The sequence below is a fragment of the Mobula birostris genome, chromosome 25, assembly GCF_030028105.1.
Source record: "Mobula birostris isolate sMobBir1 chromosome 25, sMobBir1.hap1, whole genome shotgun sequence".
Lineage (NCBI taxonomy): Eukaryota > Metazoa > Chordata > Chondrichthyes > Myliobatiformes > Myliobatidae > Mobula > Mobula birostris.
In genome coordinates this window covers 52,444,923-52,463,637 of record NC_092394.1, presented here as the reverse complement: position 1 = coordinate 52,463,637, position 18,715 = coordinate 52,444,923, and the positions used below count along the sequence as shown (strand labels likewise).

Sequence of the window (18,715 nt, the reverse complement as noted above, 5' to 3'; positions counted from 1 at the left end):
ATTGCTAACTTCGCTGATACATTACTGTGTTACTATTAACTTTGTACTTTGCTAATTTGAACGTTACATTGCTAATATAGTTTTGACAGTTTTTCATCGCTACAAGATCGTTCGTCTTCGCTGGTTCCATAATAAAGGATCAAACGTACTTTGTTGATTTGGAAATTCATTATTTGGAAGCATGTCATACAGTGTCAAGAACCCTGGCTTAGTCTCCCAGTGGGTTTGGTTTGCTTTTAAGTAACTGCTGTGGCGGTCTTTGCAAAGGGTGACTCTGTTGCAGACCTTTTGTTTAAGATCATGAAGCAAACAAATTTCTGTGAGCAACCAGATTTGAAGACAATGCTCCGTAGTCCTTCCTGGCTGACAAGAGTCAAAGGTTTTATAAGAGTGAAAAATGCCTTTTGGTGTCCAGTGATGCTCCTTCCCCACTGTGCCTCTCGATGGATGGAATCCACACTGCAATTTAAGCGATTGCTCTTTGACCACTAGGTGGTGGTGATTGAGGACGACCTTGAAATTATCATTCCACTGGCAAAAAGCAACATATGCCCCAACCAGCATTTTCTCTCAAATAATAAAGTTATCACAGATTACCTGATCATTTTCATTAATTACATTCAAATTGTCTGTACTGCTTACTACATGGTAGCATCCGTATTCTAAAGCGTATTATTGTCAATGAAGTACTTTTAATGCTCAGACTTCACACTTGCACTGACCTGAATCTCACACCTCACTCCCTTTCAAACAGACTGCTTCCAATGGTCTCTCCACGTGAATGAACATACAAATATGATGCAAGTGCAGCATCAACTTCCAAACAACTGTACCAGCATAAATTGCTGTCTCCGGGGAAAACAAGTAATGAAAATATCAAAAAGAGCTTACTTTTCTCTGAATTTTTTGTAGAAGTTCCAAAACAGTTGTAGATTAAGATCCGAAAAATCCAAGTAAGGTTTCTGTTTTAACTTCCGCTCTTTCAGTTCTGCCTAGGAGCCAAGAAAGGATAACTTAATGCCTAATAAACTTAATGGACAACGTGACCTACATAAACTAGTTTCAAAGGAAAACTACCTAGGAAAGCTATGAAACTCCTTAATACAGCACTTCTTTAGGAGTGCTGGACTGGCAGATTTTCTGGATATTATTCAAATTAATATGCCGCAGACTTAATTTGTTAGTTGTTGCACAAGATGTTACACATAGTGTAACAACTTTTCCAGCAAAACCAGCCAGCTCCAAGGCACACAAGATCTAGGTCCCCAGCAGGTTTAAGGAAAGTCCCAGTAAGGCAGATGTTGGAAATCCAGAGAAACACACACAAAATATTGAAGGAACTCAGACAGCATGCATGGAGAGGATAAGAGTCGACATCTCTGGCTAAGACCCTTCATCAGGACTAGAAAGGATGGATGAAGTGGTCATAATAAGAGGTGGGGGGGGGGAAGGAGTACATGCTGGCTGGTGATAAGTGAAACCAGGTTGGAGGAAAAGTAGGTGGGGAGTGGGGAAGAAGTAAGAAGCTGGGAGATGATAGGTGGAAGAGGTAAAGGGCTAAGGGAGGAATCTGACAGCAGAGGACAGAGGACCATGGGAGAAAGTGAAGGAGGAGGGGTACCCCAGAGGAAGATGGTAGGCAGGTGAGGAGAAGACAAGGTGTAAGAGGGGAGCCAGAATAGGGAATGAAAAGAGAGAAAGGGAGAAGGTAGAAATAACTGGAAGTTAGAGAAATCGATATTCAAGCCATCAGGTTATAGGCTACCCAGATGGAATATGAGGTGTTGCTCCTCTAACCTTAGTGTTGCCTCATCTTGGCAGTAAACAAGGGCATCAGCTAACATGTCAGAATGAGAAGTCGAACTGAAAAGGATGGCCACAGGGAAATCCCACCTTCTGTGGCAGATGGAGCAAAGGTGCTCGACAAAGTGGTCCCTCAATCCATGTTGGATCTCACCGATATTGAGAGGACCCCGCACCGGATACAATACATGACCCTGACAGACTTGCAAGTGAAGTGTCACTTGAACTGGTAGGACTGTGTGGGATCTGAATGGTGGTGTGGGAGGAGGTGTAGGGGCAGGTGCGACACTTATCTCTCTTGCAGGGATAAGAGCCATTAGGTGGGAGGGATGAGTGAACAAGGAAATCATATAGAGAGCGATCCCTGCAGAAAGGCGAGAGTGGTGGGGTGGTGGGGAAGGAAAGACATGCTTAGTAACAGGATCCTATTATAGACGGCAGAAATTATGGAGAATGATATGTTGGATATGGAGTCCTGTGGGGTGATAGGTAAGGACTAAAAGAATACTACCACTGTTACGGCAGCAGGAAGATGGGGTGAAGCCAATGTGTGGGAAATGGAGAGGATACATTGATGGCCCTGAAAGGAATATCCTGTTCTTTGAAGGAGGAAGACATCTGAGATGTTCTGGAATGGAAGGCCTCGTTCTGAAGAGATGAGACTTCACATACTCGATCACTTCAATCACTAAGTTCCCTGACCCTAATTGCCTCATTTTCACTATGAAATCCAGTCCCTATATACTTCTATCCCCCATCAGGAAGGCCTTAAAGCCCTCTATTTCTTTTGAGACAACAGACCAGTTCCACTCCACTGTTACCCTCTCCTGTCTGGTGGAACTGGCCCTCACCCTCAGCAATTCCTCTTTTGGCTCCTCCCAATTTCTTCAAACCCAAAGTGTAGCCATGGGTACCTGCTATACCTGCTTTTTTATTGCTATGTGGAAAAGTCCATGTTTCAACCATACTCTGGTAAAAGTCCCCAACTCTTTCTGCATTACATCTATGTCTGCACTGGTGCTGCTTCCCGCATCCACACCGAGCTTGTCGATTCCATTGTCTTTACCTTCAACTCCTAACCAGCCTTCAAGTTTACTTGGTCCACCTTTGACACACTCTCCCCTTTTTCAATCTCTCTGTATCCATCTCTGCAGATCTACTGATCTACTGATTCTTTTTTAAACCTCCGCCAGATTCCTTCTTCAGCCCAGCTTCATCCTACCCTCCTCCACTCACCTACCCTGCTTTCAACTATCACCTGCCAGCTTGTATGCCTTCCCCTGCCTCCGCCATCTTATTCTGACTTCTTCCCCCTTCCTTTCCAGTCCTAATGAAAAGTCTCAGGACTGGAAAGAAAGGAAAGCATCAACTGCTTATTCTTCTCCATATATGTCGCAGAACTGCTGAGTTCCTCCATCATTTTGTGTATGTTGCTGAACCATCAGAATTTCTGCATGAATACTGGATTATCTGATGCAGTCCAATTACTCAATTTCAATTGCCCTCACCTCCTTAATTGCGACCTTATTACCCTTTCACCTGACTCAGTCTATCTTTCATTTGAGCTTGCTTGCAATTAGGCTAAGATATAACAACAAACTAAGTTTATAGTAAGTTTGCAGAGTGATAGATCTGCATATACAAATAATACTTGATTGGAAATACTGGGGCAATGCACTAATTATCCATGGCCGGTGTAAAAACCAAGAAACCATGAAAACCAAGCAGTTCAGTGCTATCTTCAATAGTTCCCAGAGCCAATGCTTTGAATGCCTACCCTCACAAACAAGTTCAATCCCTGACACTGCTTTGAAGAAGCAGAACTCTCTCAGAGCTGCATTTGCTATTTCCATGGGGAATCTACCTTTACAAGTAATATCAACCCAATGCTGTCAGGACCAAGAAAATCATCAAAGCTAATCTTGAAAGGTCTAACAACAAGAATCATTTCCAACACCCTTTAAGTAGACCTTGCTCAAAATTTTGGCTTGGTTTCAGCTCCCTTCATACAGTCATTTCACTCAGTGTCTCTGTCCTAAATCATATGGATACAGAAATGTTTCCAAGGCATGTTGTTGTTCATGAAGACAAAAAGGAGAGCCCAGATAAAGTTTAGTGAACAGCTGGTATTTGTATTGATATTGTATATTTGTATTGTGAAAACAAATCAACATGGATATTGCCTCAGTAAAGGATGAATTAGCAGCAGCTCAAAGCAGATCTATGGATTAGTAATCTAGGGTGAGTGCAAGACAGTAGCACTGAGATAAATGACCTAAGATAGGCACGAGGGTGGGTGCAGGCCTGCTTCTGCTCCGATTCAGGAAGGAAAAATGAAGTGAGGCCATGTGAAATTGTATACTTCCCAATAATGTGCAGGAAGATAGAGATTTGGGAGATATTCATCTTAAATGATCAAATTTTTGAATTTGGTAAGACAAGTTGACACAGCCATTAAGAACAAATACAAGATTCTTAAATACTGAATTCAGGTGGTTAGTATCTGCTCTGGAAGACACTAACATTTTAGACCCACGAGCTTTCCAGAAAGCTCTGGGAAATCATTAACCTAAAACACCAACCAGTTTGCGTGACTGGTGAATAGGTGCAGTATTCGGCTTTGATCTTTGATTTCCACTGTGTGTAGGTGAAGTATTTTGCTGGAGGACTTGTAGCAAAATAAACAAAGACATAATGTGTGAAAGCAAGAACCTTGCCAGACAAGCCCCAAGCTGGAGCATCTCTTCCCACGTAGTGTGTGAAGACACTGAAGCCTTAAGAAAAGTTGCAGAGGTTTGCTAAATGACACCAGTAATACGAAGTTGTTCTTAAAATCATAGATTACACTGACATTTCTGACACTGGACCCTGGACTAACTATCTCTTGGGCAAGAACTCGTAGAACTGAAATGAAGTAGAGCTTCCCTTCATAATTTACGCACATATTAAAATAAATTAGTTTGAACATACTGCATCTTGCGCTAGTTGCTGGATAAAATACAGCGTCTTCAAAACAAGTGTTTGCCCGGTAACAAAAGTGCTTGGTGCTGTCTCAGAGAAAGAGACACTCTCTTGATTGGGTGGTCTCATATAGCCACGAATGGATAGATGCTTGATGCCGATACGCACGTTATTCTCATCTTCTTGACGCGGACAGAGAAACTTCACCATCAGATACTGAGTAGAAAGATTAAAAAACATCTTAGTCATTAAAGCAGCTCAGAAAGTTGGTCCTATTGTCATTGTGTAGGGTCCGAAATCACATTACCAAGCATTTTAACCAAATTCAACCACACTAAAAATAAACAAGTAGGCTTAAGGTGTTGAATGCAAAGTAAACGTGAAATTTAATAGTATACATTATACTTGCTAATGTCTGGCTTAGATCAACCACAGCAAATTCAAGGGACAGATATTATTGACTAGCTTGGTAGGCATTTTTCGTAAAGTATTTTGTTGTGTTTAACAATAACTTTTAAAAGACAGGCAGGTATGAGGATTGGAAAAGTTTAGAAGATAATGGCAATTAGAATTAACTTGGATGTGGCATTTTGATTAGAATGTTGGCTGAAAGGCCTGTTTCTGTGCTGTACGATCATCGGCAAGCCCAGCCAATATTAAATCAATTTTAAACCACATTTTAATTGGAACTATTTAACAGTACAGAAGTCAAATACCAGTGCCCAATGTATTTACAAATAAGGAACTCAAATCCACTTACAGCAAATGCAGTTTATCTGTTTGAGGAAATAACTGGGACACATGTGCCATCTACTGGAACAGTCCCTATAATAAAGTTACCAGACCTCCACAACCGTTTACAGCAATCACAGGAATTCTTGAAATTAGACCACTTTGCCACCCTACTTAATTAGTTTCAGAGGAAGACGAAACCAAACAAATATATTTTCAAGATGATTGTTATAAATTCCATTTAGGATTCTGGATTATTTCTTGCCTCTCAATAGAAGGAACAATTTACTAACATAAATACCACACTAGTTTGGGTTCAGCCTCAACAGTCACAGTTCAACCAGAGCAAAGCTGGGCGGCAGAGGAGAGGTGCAAGTGACCATACTTGACATCAAAGCGCTTTAGTAAAACTGAGATCAATGAGCATTAAAGTGACAACACTCCAATGCTTGGGAACACTCCACAAACAAAATGTTGGATGGTGGTTGCTGGAAGTCAAACTTTCCAATCCCAGGACATCTTTGCAGGTGTTTCGCAAGAGCCGTATGCTGAACAAACCATCTTTCCCCACTTTAACAATGATCATCCAGTCATCTTTACACAGCGTTCAATTCCATTCACAGCCCCTCTCTTCAGCAAGTGAAGTAGCACATTCTGGACAACATCCTAAGCAACAAATCACATTTGTGCCACAAAATTACCTAACAATGACCATCTTTAACAAGAAACTTGTGCTAATATTTAAAGGCATTACCGTTACCAGGTCCCCACCATCAATATCAAAGGCGCACCAGTTGGTAGGTTAATTGGTCATTGTAAATTGTCCTATGATTAGGCTGGGATTAAGTAAGGGGGTTGCTGGGCGGCGTGGCTCAAAGAGCTGGAAGGGCCTATTCTGTGCCGGATTTCAGTAAAATATAATATCCTAGGGGTCACAATTAGTCCAAAACTCAGCTGCATCAGTCATATAAATACTGTAATATAGGAACAGGTCAGAGGTTGTGAATCCCACATCAAGCTATTCAACTCTGCCTTCCCACACTCTATAAGGTTGTGGCTCTCCCTGCTTGTCAGATGAGCGCAGCACCGCTAGCTGTGAAGCAGCTCAGTATCACCCATAAAAAAGCAGTCTATTTCATCGAGACCCTACCCACCACCAGCACGGACTGTGTACACCACTGACAAAATGCACTGCCGCTACATACTCAGCTTACTCCAACAGCATCAAAGCCTGGAGTGATCTGCTGTGGCAGGGCCAGGCCCTAGTGTGAGGTTTGGACAATTTAAACACTGACCCAGATAATCTAGGGGCTTCACTCTCCATGACGCCAAGGCTGTGAGACTGCCCCTGACTGCCTGTAAGCAAACAAATCTCAAGGTTGTGTAATTTAAACATTCTTTGATAATAAATGCACTTTGAAACTTCAGTACATGGAACCACCACAAGCTGCAGGCTCTCCACTAAGTCGCACACAACCCTGACTTGGAAAAACATTGCTCATCCTTAATGCTGGAACTCCCTCCCTAACAGCGTCAGACAGACTGGGTATATAAGGTTGCAGCTTATCAACATACCTTCAAGAGCAATTAGAGATAAAGCAATGGCAACAACACCCTTCTACATGGCAAAAAGATGGAAACATTATTGGCGTCCTTACCTTGCTGATTCGACAGATCGGTAACTTTACTTCAGTCTCATTCCATTCACCTTCCAGTTCAAACCAACCAACAGGTTCATCTTCATCCAAGTCAACCTTCTGACCACTGCTTCTGTTGTATAGTTGAAAAACCAATAATAAAATGTCACTTCCAGAGACAGAGCTGCCCTTCAGTGACACAGCACACATTCATTAAAAACAATTATCAGCTACAATTAATGATTTTAATTTAAAAAATAAACTAAAATAGACAAAAATAATCATAAAAAGCATCCTATCTGGTTGTATCACTGCTTAGTGTGGCAACCACAAGAAACTGAAAGTTGTGGACACAACTCAGCACATCATGAAAACCAGCCTCTTCTCCACAGGCCCTGTCTACGCTTCCTACTGTTTGCTCCACTATTGAATTCCATATGGGGTCCGACATCAGAGCAGATCCAGGCACACCCCAGCAACTCTTGGCAGCAGCCTCCGGGATCTGCCCGATTAATATAAGCAACCGAAACCTGCTGACCGCATCTGCCAGAATTTCCCAGATCTTTAGAAAATAAGAGCGTCTCACTCTTGGAACAACCGTTTGATAAAGACATGAATCGACCAATAACTTTAAATTGTTTTGTTTACTGCAGCAGCTGTGAAACTTAAGAACCACAAACTGTACATAATTTCACATACAGACTACAAAACACTGCAAACTTCAGGAATGCAACTTGGAAATTATCTAATGTGCATTTTTAGCACAGTTTGGCAAACTGTGGCAATGCAAGATATAGTTGGTGCCAAGAAAATAATCAAATGATAAGCTTTGTAAATTATTTAAAGATGTAGAATTGATAAGACTAAACAGAAATTGTTAATCACCTTTCCTTCACAAATTGTCGAAACTCTTGTAGCTTCCATTTATTATACTTTTCAAACCTCTTGAAATGTTTCTCTGCATCAAAGGTTTCTGACTCATCGTTGTAAGCAAAGACCAAGCCACATTTTGCTCCTTTAGCACCATTATGGACCTGGAAGGGGGAAAAAAATGAAATAATAAGCCGAACATTTGTGGTCAAGAAAGCCAAGGACATAAATCATGTTTCTAATTTTGAAAGATTCAGCAACAAGACGCAAGGGTTGGGACGGGAGTTGCTGCAAGAGAATATAATAGAGGGCATGACCACATCAGGATAGATGAAGGGCTGGGGGGGTGGGAGGAGAGAGCAAGCGAGAGCACCTGAGTGCAGAACGATAATGCAAGAGGAAGCTTTAGATGCAGTACCCTCCAGAACTTGAAGAATTCAATAGGATAGTGAAAAAAAACAAAATTGGAAGGAGTGTTGGGGAGATAGATACAGAACTTTGAATGCAAGACGCCCTGTGTTTCAACGAGAAAGGGAACTGTCAGAAGATTAAACTGTAGATGAGGGAATCATGGATTTGTCAGTGTTAGGCGAGGAAAACATAGACCAGCTTGCAGCTATCACCACAGTCAAGTACTCACCTTAACCCTGATCTGAGTGACCTGGATGGCTAACTTTGTTCTTGTTGACAGAATGAAGCTGGCCTGTGTATGGCCAGCCTCTGACAAAAATCCTGCAGTAGCCAAAGGAAAATTTAAATCAGCTGGTTCTCAGAGTTTAAAAAATCATTCATCGCCACAGCTCTCAGATACAAAAGGGCATCAACCAACCCATAATCAACACACCTTAACTGAAGAAGCAAATCCTTAAACAAAATTCCAGCCCCATTACCATTCACAGAAACACAGTCAACGAATGTCTCTTTATTCCTTCTTCCTCTTCTCCACCCTGATTCAAAACTATATCCCCAATATTTACCATCTCCCAGCAGTGACTCATAAAGCACAGCAGTGGGTCCGAATCCTTTCTCTTTCCCTTCTTTGGCATCACAGGCCTCCACAGTCAATTGAAGTGGTTTCCCTGTGGAAAGAGTTACAAGTCTCAAAAAACATTTTCCCATATTTATTCTACATTATTGCAATCATACATCTTTGCAGAAGTAATTTAAACAGTAAACAGGCACAAGTAGTGCATCTTCAACGTGGAAAAGTACATGCTCCATCTTAGTACACACAGCAATACCAATGTCCCACAAACTGCTGTGAGAAATTTGTCCAGCAATATAAATTGAGACAATATTATTGGGAGAATTCTCCAGCAAGTCTACAAATGATACCATGTGAATTATGCATGTTACGTATAGGCATGTGACACACTGGGATTTGCTTTATTGTTGCATTGAAGATGAAGTGCAGCACTTTCTCAGTCCTGCAGTGAAGGAGCAGGGTAGGTATGCCCAAGTACAAGGTACTGTAGGTACCGGAGATGTTTCAGTTAAACACAAATGATGGAATATTCAAGTGGGCAGGTAGCATCTCCAGAAAAGGAAATAGAGTTAACAGTTAACTTGATTTCCCTTTCCACAAATACTGCAGAGTATTTCCAACATTTTGTGCTTTTGTTCCGTGATCACATCTCAGAGCTTTCTGACTCAGAGACAAGGGAGTTACCAGGAAGCCACTTTGAATCACATTTATTATTAGACACATGCTGTGAATTTTGTTATTTTATGGCATTACATAAATAATAATATATATTTAAATTACTACACATTACGATATATATAATTAAATGCATAGTGTAAAAAAGAGAACAAAAATAGTGAGGCAGTGTTGACAGGTTGGTTCATTGTCTGTTCAGAGATCGGATGGTGGTTCCCGTACCTCCTCTCAGATAGCAGCAGAGAGAAGAGGGCATGTCCTGGTGGTAGGGGCCCTTAATGATGGACGCCATCTTTTTGAGGCATCACCTTTTGAAGATGGTGGGGAGGCTAGTGCTTGTGGCTGAGTGTACAACCAACTACACCTCTCTTACCATCCTGTGCAGTGACTCCATACCAGTGATGCGACCAGCTAAAATGCTCTCCGTGGTACATTGATAAGATTTGTTCAGAGTCCTTGGTGACATACCAAATCTCCTCAAACTCCTAATGAAATATAGCCACCGGCGAGCCTCTTTGTAACTACATCAATATGTTGAGCCCAGGACAGATCTGCTGAGATGCTGACACCAGGAACTCGAAACTGCTCACCCTTTCAACTGCTGAACCCCTGATGAGGACTGGTGTGTGTTCCTTTGACTTCCCTTTCCTCAAGTCCACAATCAATTCCTTGGTCTTACTGTCACTGAATACAAGGTTGTTATTGTGACACCATTCAACCAGCTGATCTATCTCACTCCTGTAGAGCTCATCACCATCTGAGATTCTGCCTGCAACCGTTGTGTCATTGGCAAATCTATAAATGGCATTTGCATTTACATAAGCCAAGCAGACCTTTGCCAATTCCGCAATAACTAAGATGGGCAAATATTTAACTACAAACCCCATTTCCAGAAAAGTTGGGATATTTTCCAAAATGCGATAAAAACAAAAACCTGTGATATGTTAATTCACATGAACCTTTATTTAACTGACAGAAGTACAAAGAAAAGATTTTCAATGGTTTTACTGACCAACTTCATTGTATTTTGTAAATATACACAAATTTAGAATTTGATGGCTGCAACACACTCAACAAAAGTTGGGACAGAGTTAAAATAAGATTGAAAAGTGCACAGAATATTCAAGTAACCAGTTTGGAAGACTCCACATTAAGCAGGCTAATTGGTAGCAGGTGAGGTATCATGACTGGGTATAAAAGTAGCGTCCATCAAAGGCTCAGTCTTTGCAAGCAAGGATGGGTCGTGGCTCACCCCTTTGTGCCAAAATTCTTGAGAGAATTGTTAGTCAGTTCAAAAGGAACATTTCTCAACGCAAGATTGCAGAGAATTTAGGTCTTTCAACATCTACAGTACATAATATTGTGAAAAGATTCAGAGAATTCAGAGGCATCTCAGTGCGTAAAGGGCAAGGTCAGAAACCACTGTTGAATGCACGTGATCTTCCAGTCCTCAGGCGGCACTGCCTAAGAAACCGTCATGCTGCTGTGACAATTATAGCTACCTGGGCTCGGGAGTACTTCAGAAAACCATTGTCACTCAACACAGTCCGTCGCTGCATCCAGAAATGCAACTTGAAACTGTATTACGCAAGGAGGAAGCCACACATCAACTCTATGCAGAAACGCCGGCGAGTGCTCTGGGCCTGAGCTCATCTCAGATGGACCGAAAGACTGTGGAACCGTGTGCTGTGGTCAGGTGAGTCCACATTTCAGCTAGTTTTCGGAAAAAACAGGCGTTGAGTTCTCCGTGCCAAAGATGAAAACGACCATCCAGATTGTTATCAGCGAAAGGTGCAAAAGCCAGCATCTGTGATGGTATGGGGGGTGCATCAGTGCCCACGGCATGGGTGAGTTGCATGTATGTGAAGGCACCATTGACTCTGAGGCGTATATTAGGATCTTAGAGAGACATATGTTGCCATCAAGGCGACGTCTCTTCCCGGGACGTCCATGCTTATTACAGCAGGACAATGCCAGACTACGTTCTGCATGGGCTACAACAGCGTGGCTTTGTAGACACAGAGTGCCTGTACTTGACTGGCCTGCTGCCACTCCAGATCTATCTCCTATTGAAAATGTATGGTGCATCACGAAGAGGAGAATCAGACAACGGAGATCACGGACTGTTGAGCAGCTGAAGTCTTATATCAAGCAAGAATGGACAAAATTTCCAATTGCAAATCTACTACAATTAGCATCCTCAGTTCCAAAACAATTAAAAAGTGTTATTAAAAGGAAAGGTGATATAACACAAAGGTAAATATGCCTCTGTTCCAACTTTTGTTGAGTGTGTTGCAGCCATCAAATTCTAAATTTGTGTATGTTTACAAAATACAATTAAGTTGGTCAGTAAAACTATTGAAAATCTTTTCTTTGTACTTTTGTCAGTTAAATAAAAGTTCACGTGAATTAACATATCACAGATTTTTGTTTTTATCGCATTTTGGAAAACATCCCAATTTTTCTGGAAATGGGGTTTGTATTTTAGAAGCTACTGCTTGCTCAGCTTTCAAATATATTGACATTATGAAGCAAGCCATTTGGCCCATCCGGTCCACCTTGACTCCCAGCAGAACAATACCATCAGCCTGACTCCCCTACAGACTTATAAATTATTCTTTGTCAAATGACCATCAACTTCCTTTTGCTTCTTTTGAGACAACTAACAACCAGGGCAACTATGAGATGTGTGGGTGAACTAGAGAGCGTGGGAGACATGCAAGTTCCATCAGACAGCACCAGAGGTCAGCGGAATGAAGCAGTAGCAGAATAGAGGTGATAATGTAGCAGGAAGATCAATGTGATAGCAAGCAAGGGGCAGCTGTATTGATCAGCTAGTGAGCGTAACAGGCTCAATAGATTACTGCTTATACCTCTTCACTGGATAAAGACTGTTTACCATAATGAAATCAGTTTACCATATTTATGAAGCTGGTTTATTCGCACAGATGTCATTGCTCTGAGGAGATGGGAGGCATCATATTCGGTATCTAGATGATCACTGATGGTCAAAAGTGATGTCATCACTTTAGCAACACTTCCTCTGGCCAAAGCAAAAGCCAAAAGGGTCAACTCTGCTTCAGGACTAGCACAGCATCTGCAATGGAAACATACACTTCTCAGCAAGAGACTAAATATTGCTCAGGGTCGAAGGGCATGTACATTGGGCAACTATTTTTACACATCTCCTAATCGACTTGCCCAATGTGATCAATGATCTCTACATTGATAATAAAAAAGTGCACTTCAAATTGTCACCAGGCAAGATGTGTGTGTGATACACACCAACAAAATTCAGGTGCACTAGTAAGGTATACTTCTATTCAACAAAAGACAAGGTTTAGTTTATCTAATGACAACCACCAATCAATTTTTCTGGAGTATAAGCCTCTTAAATTCTGCACTTAAAATTGCCATACCGTGATTATAGTTGATTACTGCTTTCAGGCATTCAATCCCAACCCTCCTGACGGATGTCTTTTGCATTACCTTAATGCGTTTTAACTTAGTTTAGAGATCCAGCACGATAACAGGCACTTCCGGTCCAACCAGCCCCCACCACACAATTACTCACCCGGCAAATTAATCCACTAACCCTCACGTCTTTGGAATGTGCAAGGAAACCCACAGGGACACAGGGAGAACGTACAGACAGCAGTGGAATTGAAGCCGGGTCACTTGCATTGTGATAGTGTTACACTGACCACTACACTACCGTACTGCTCATGGTATTCTTCACTCCAATTCCACAAGCCAGTTCCAGACTACCTAAACAGCACTTACCCTGCAATCTTGATGAGAAAACTGTCGACTTTCTCCAGGACATTTGTCGACATGAAGCTGGGCATGACCGTGGACCCAGCTGTGAGCGAAAGGGGCGGCATGTGTTGCAGTGCTTTTCTAAACAAACGGAAGAGATGCTGGTTATTAATTCTAAACCAGTAATCACAGTTTCACAAGTTAATCACTCCAGGCAAAATTATAATCAGCATTAGTACATGAACCATGTAAATTGAGATCATCTGTGCAATTATAAAATTCTAAACTACTTACTGCGTAATTTGTAGGATACTTTGGGCCAGGTCTGGATTAGTTTCTACAGAAGCCGTCACCAGCGTTGTTAATAAGCTCAAATACCAAATTGCAGATGCATCAGATACAGACACTCCAGGTTTCTTCATAACCTGATATCCCATAGTCTTGAGCCCATGAATCCTTGTGTCACAGCCATCACCATGACAGCGCTTAATATTTATCTGTACAACTTATCAAAAAAAATTAAAGTATTAATTTCACTGCATTCTGCCCTCTTCCTCTGATTATACATCAATAACTTGAAAATAATACTGAATCTAATGCTTAGCTATGAAAATCTAAGAGCGAATAAGAAATCTAACTTAAAATATCACTCACCCACAATCAGGCAATCTTTGAAAGGCACAGTGACAGTTAGGAAATCATTTCATGTCATATGTCCTGTGTATTGTTCAGAGTGAATAAGCATCTGACATGAATTTGCAGATGTGGTCTTTCAGTTCCATTCACCCTGTATTTTCATGCCCATCAGCTTGCACCTGATTTCTACAGCCAGTTCTGCACTGATACAATGCACACTACTTTCTACGTTGTCACTACCTGCATGCTGCTCCACAAGTACTTTGCTTTTTAAATTCCATGGGCAGAAACGCATGGGCTCAAGATGTGTGTTTCATAATGTATCAGTGCTTATTAAATCAGATGGTATCTTCAGCGCTCAGATTGTTAATTTATACTATTAGTAAATGCTAATATTTGTATTATGCAATGCATTGCTTAACAGTGCTCTTTATATTCTGATGTTAGCTGTGTACCTTTACTGATTGAGCAGGTAAAATCAAATCTAAAACTGTAATTCTTTGAAGTAGTGGTTAAGGAAAGGTGGTTGGATAATTTTGGATCAAAAAATGCAAAGGACAGTATCTACTTGAGTCAGTGTTGACCAAAGAGTAGAGCTACAAAATACTCAAACTGGAACACAAGGGTCAAGGATAGAGTGTATATAACAAAAAGAAACTGCACTTTGAGCAAAGAACTGAAACAAGTTGGAATTCTCAGTCTAAAAGTCACAATATTTAGCCATATTTATTGCCAAATATTCAGTTGTTTTAGGGCTTAATAAAACTATGACCTGACATTCAATATCATTTGATTAGAACAATGTATATACACCAGACCAATGCAGTATCAATAATCACATTTCTCTAAATAAAAATTACTTTAAAATGTTTTCTGATAAGCTTGTCCTAGATTTTACAGAAATATCTTTCAAGCTTCAGCTCAGCAAAAGAAAGATTTTTAATGCAAGTTGTTAAAGCCAAAACAATTGGTTTTCTGACTCTTTACAAAAAAAACTGCACATTTGTGCTGTGTTCTGTCTGAACTGTTCATGAGTAACCATGAGTTAGTACCTCAGTTGGTAGTTCACAAATTTGTAACAATCTCTTATATCTTCAAAAGATATACAGTGGCATGCAAAGGTCTGGGCGCCCCGGTCAAAATTTCTGTCACTGTGAATAGTTAAGAGAGTAGAAGATGAACTGATCTCCAAAAGTCATGAAGTTAAAGATGAAACATTATTAGTGTATTATTTTTGTTTTGTACAAATTTAGAGTGAAAAAAAGAAAAGGAGCACCATGCAAAGGTTTGGGCACCCCAAGAGATTTGAGCTCTCAGATAACTTTTACCAAGGTCTCAGACCTTATTTGGCTTATGGCTTGTTCACAATCTTCAATAGGAAAGGCCAGGTGATGAAAATTTCAAAGCTTTATAAATACCCTGACTCCTCAAACCTTGTCCCAACAATCAGCAGCCATGGGTTCCTCTAAGCAGCTGCCTAGCTCTCTGAAAATTAAAACAAATGATGCCCACAAAGCAGGAGAAGGCTATAAGAAGATAGCAAAGCGTTTTCAGGTAGCTGTTTCCTCAGATCGTAATGTAATTACGAAATGGCAGCTAACAGGAACGGTGGAGGTCAAGTTGAGGTCTGGAAGACCAAGCAAACTTTCTGAGAGAACTGCTCGTAGGATTGTGAGAAAGGCAAATCAAAACCCCCGTTTGACTGCAAAAGACCTTCAGGAAGATTTAGCAGACTCTGGAGTGGTGCTTCACTGTACTACTGTGCAGCGACACCTGCACAGATATGACCTTCATGGAAGAGTCACCAGAAGAAAACCTTTCCTGCATCCTCACCACAAAATTCAGCGTCAGAAGTTTGCAAAGGGACATCTAAACAAGCCTGATGCATTTTGGAAACAAGTTCTGTGGACTGATGAAGTTAAAATAGAACTTTTTGGCCGCAATGAGCAAAGGTATGTTTGGAGAAAAAAGGGTGCAGAATTTCATGAAAAGAACCCCTCTCCAACTGTTAAGCACGTGGGTGGATCAATCATGCTTTAGGCTTGTGTTGCAGCCAGTGGCACGGGGAACATTTCACTGGTAGAGGGAAGAATGAATTCAATTAAATACCAGCAAATTCTGGAAGCAAACATCACACCGTCTGTAAAGAAGCTGAAGATGAAAAGAGGATGGCTTCTACAACAGGATAATGATCCTAAACACACCTCAAAATCCACAACGGACTACCTCAAGAGGCGCAAGCTGAAGGTTTTGCCATGGCCCTCACAGTCCCCCGACCTAAACATCATCGAGAATCTGTGGATAGACCTCAAAAGAGCAGTGCATGCAAGACGGCCCAAAAATCTCACGGAACTAGAAGCCTTTTGCAAGGAAGAATGGGCAAAAATCCCCCAAACAAGAATTGAAAGACTCTTAGCTGGCTACAGAAAGCGCTTACAAGCTGTGATACTTGCCAAAGGGGGTGTTACTAAGTACTGATCATGCAGGGTGCCCAAACTTTTGCCTCGGGCCCTTTTCCTTTTTTGTTATTTTGAAACTGCAAAGGATGGAAATAAAAAAAGTAATCTTGCTTAAAATATTAAAGAAATGTGTCATTTTTAACTTTATGCCTTTTGGAAATCAGGTCACCTTTTACTCACTTAGCTATTCACAGTAACAGAAATTTTGACCAGGGGTGCCCAAACTTTTGCATGTCACTGTATCAACTGTTTGATATATAGTATGCTATGAAACTGTAAATATGCAACTTCAAAATTTAAAAATGTAGTCAAAATGTTCCTTCAACTTTTGAGTTGTTGGGATAGTCCAAAGCCCAGGACAACTAAGTTACTACAAAAAAAAGGCAGCCAAAATGTTTTACAAAATGCATTTTTGGTTCATCAAAAACAATCATGTTGAATAAATAATATTTGGATTTTATCTATGATTTAGCACAATGCAGGCTTTCCTTAGAAAATAACGCAAAAGATTATAATGTGCCATATGCAACACTCTTAATGATGTGCATAATTCTCCACAAATTTCTAGAGTAGAATATGAATAAATTAACTAATAAAAACAGAAAAGCAAAACAAAGCTACTTAGCTATCATACCCATACCTGAAACTACCCTTGCCTTTCCGCAAGGTCTTGAAAAGTTTCCTCTTTTAGAAGACAACATAATAGATACTTCTGTTATAATACAAAGCTTACTACAGTTCCACATTCATTTTATGCTTGTGTATATTAACAGACCAAAAAAGATGGATAGACAGCTACTAAACTGTGGCACTGCAGGAGATGCAGCTATCTCATCCAGGCACGATTCTGACCCCTGGGGTAGTCTTTCTGGAGTTTGTCTGTTCTATGTCCATGTGGATTCTCCCTGGGTCGTCCTGCTTCTTCCCGCATCCCTTAGATTTGGTGCTTGTTAGGTTATAGGTCTACTGTAAATTACCCCTAGAGTACAGTAGGTGGCTAGCACAAACATTAAGGGCTGATAATTAGCATAAGCAAGGGAGAGTGAGAACTACAAATGACTGGTTGTCCTCATACGCTAAGAAAATAGAAAAATTAATATGAGAAATGATGTTTTCACTTGTCACTACCAGCCATAATAACCGATTGCAAAATGTTTCTTTTTTCATTAAGATTATGTTTGAAATTACTGTCAAACTAAAGGAATTAAACAAGTGTTTCCACAGTTAAAAATATTTCCTATATTCTCAAGTTAGTTAAACATGGTGATATCAAACTTAATGCAGTTTCCATCTTTGGTGAAAATCAACTTTCAGGTTTCACATCAATATGACAAATATGACCTGGAACAACCTCAGATCAAGTGTGAACTACTTGCTTAATGGAAGACAATATTAACAAGACTTATTGTTATGTAACAAAGAAAACTACAATTACATGGGTGATTGATGCTTGCATTTTCCAGCAATGTAATGTATCCAGTCATATTACTGGGAATACGAACATCACGGATTTCCTGCATGTTACTGGGATTCCTCCCCAAGGACACAGTCACCTGCTGTGGCATGTAACTTTGATCACTAGCCGACACTGCTATTGACAAGTGCTTCAGCACAACATCGGGTTTTATGCGCAACCTGCAAGAGAAAATTAAAATTCACTCTTCCACGTCCATTTCTTCTTTAAAAAGCAAGGCACAAAGAGATATTTATCACAGGGCACAAAGTCTGTTCACCCCTAAGGGCAGAGTTACAGTTTTGTTCTTATTCCACGTCTTCTCCACACCCACTTTAATTCCTCAGAGATTTCTGAACTCAAAGTTTTTCACTCTGAGCAGGAAGAGGTAGCAGGAAAGGAGAACCAACATACAGCACCATGACACACCATTTACCAACTCATGAACAGAAATTAAATGATAGATAGAAAATTAGAGATTGTTAGAAACATTCAACTCAGTTTCTATGAAGAAACCAAAACCTCTGAACTCAACACTTCTTCAAAATTCAAAATAGATAAAACAAACCTCTGAAAAATGATGCAGTAAAGACAGAGGTATATAATCAGTGTCCTAACAATGAGTCGGTCTTCAATCTGAAATGTTACTCATGCATAGATAGCACCTGGGCTGCTGAGTGTTTCCAGCCCTTTCTACTTTCATTTAGCCTAGAGATTTTAGTTTAAGTTAGCCTCTTATAAATAT

At 40.6% G+C, this 18,715-nt stretch overlaps 1 protein-coding gene across 3 annotated transcripts in view; it reads right to left on the bottom strand.

The window, feature by feature from the left end:
• The window catches only part of zzef1 (zinc finger, ZZ-type with EF hand domain 1), a 261,590-nt gene that overhangs the window by 203,642 nt on the left and 39,233 nt on the right, over window positions 1-18,715 (bottom strand). For all 3 annotated transcript variants that reach the window (XM_072243417.1, XM_072243419.1, XM_072243418.1), the window contains exons 5-14: window positions 17,953-18,152; window positions 13,717-13,927; window positions 13,447-13,563; window positions 12,582-12,760; window positions 8,981-9,082; window positions 8,644-8,735; window positions 8,019-8,167; window positions 7,155-7,266; window positions 4,774-4,980; window positions 892-992 (exon numbers count right to left, since the gene is read on the bottom strand). In XM_072243417.1, coding sequence (XP_072099518.1) covers window positions 892-992; window positions 4,774-4,980; window positions 7,155-7,266; window positions 8,019-8,167; window positions 8,644-8,735; window positions 8,981-9,082; window positions 12,582-12,760; window positions 13,447-13,563; window positions 13,717-13,927; window positions 17,953-18,152 — 1,470 coding nt within the window. The remainder of the gene's footprint in view (window positions 1-891; window positions 993-4,773; window positions 4,981-7,154; window positions 7,267-8,018; window positions 8,168-8,643; window positions 8,736-8,980; window positions 9,083-12,581; window positions 12,761-13,446; window positions 13,564-13,716; window positions 13,928-17,952; window positions 18,153-18,715) is intronic.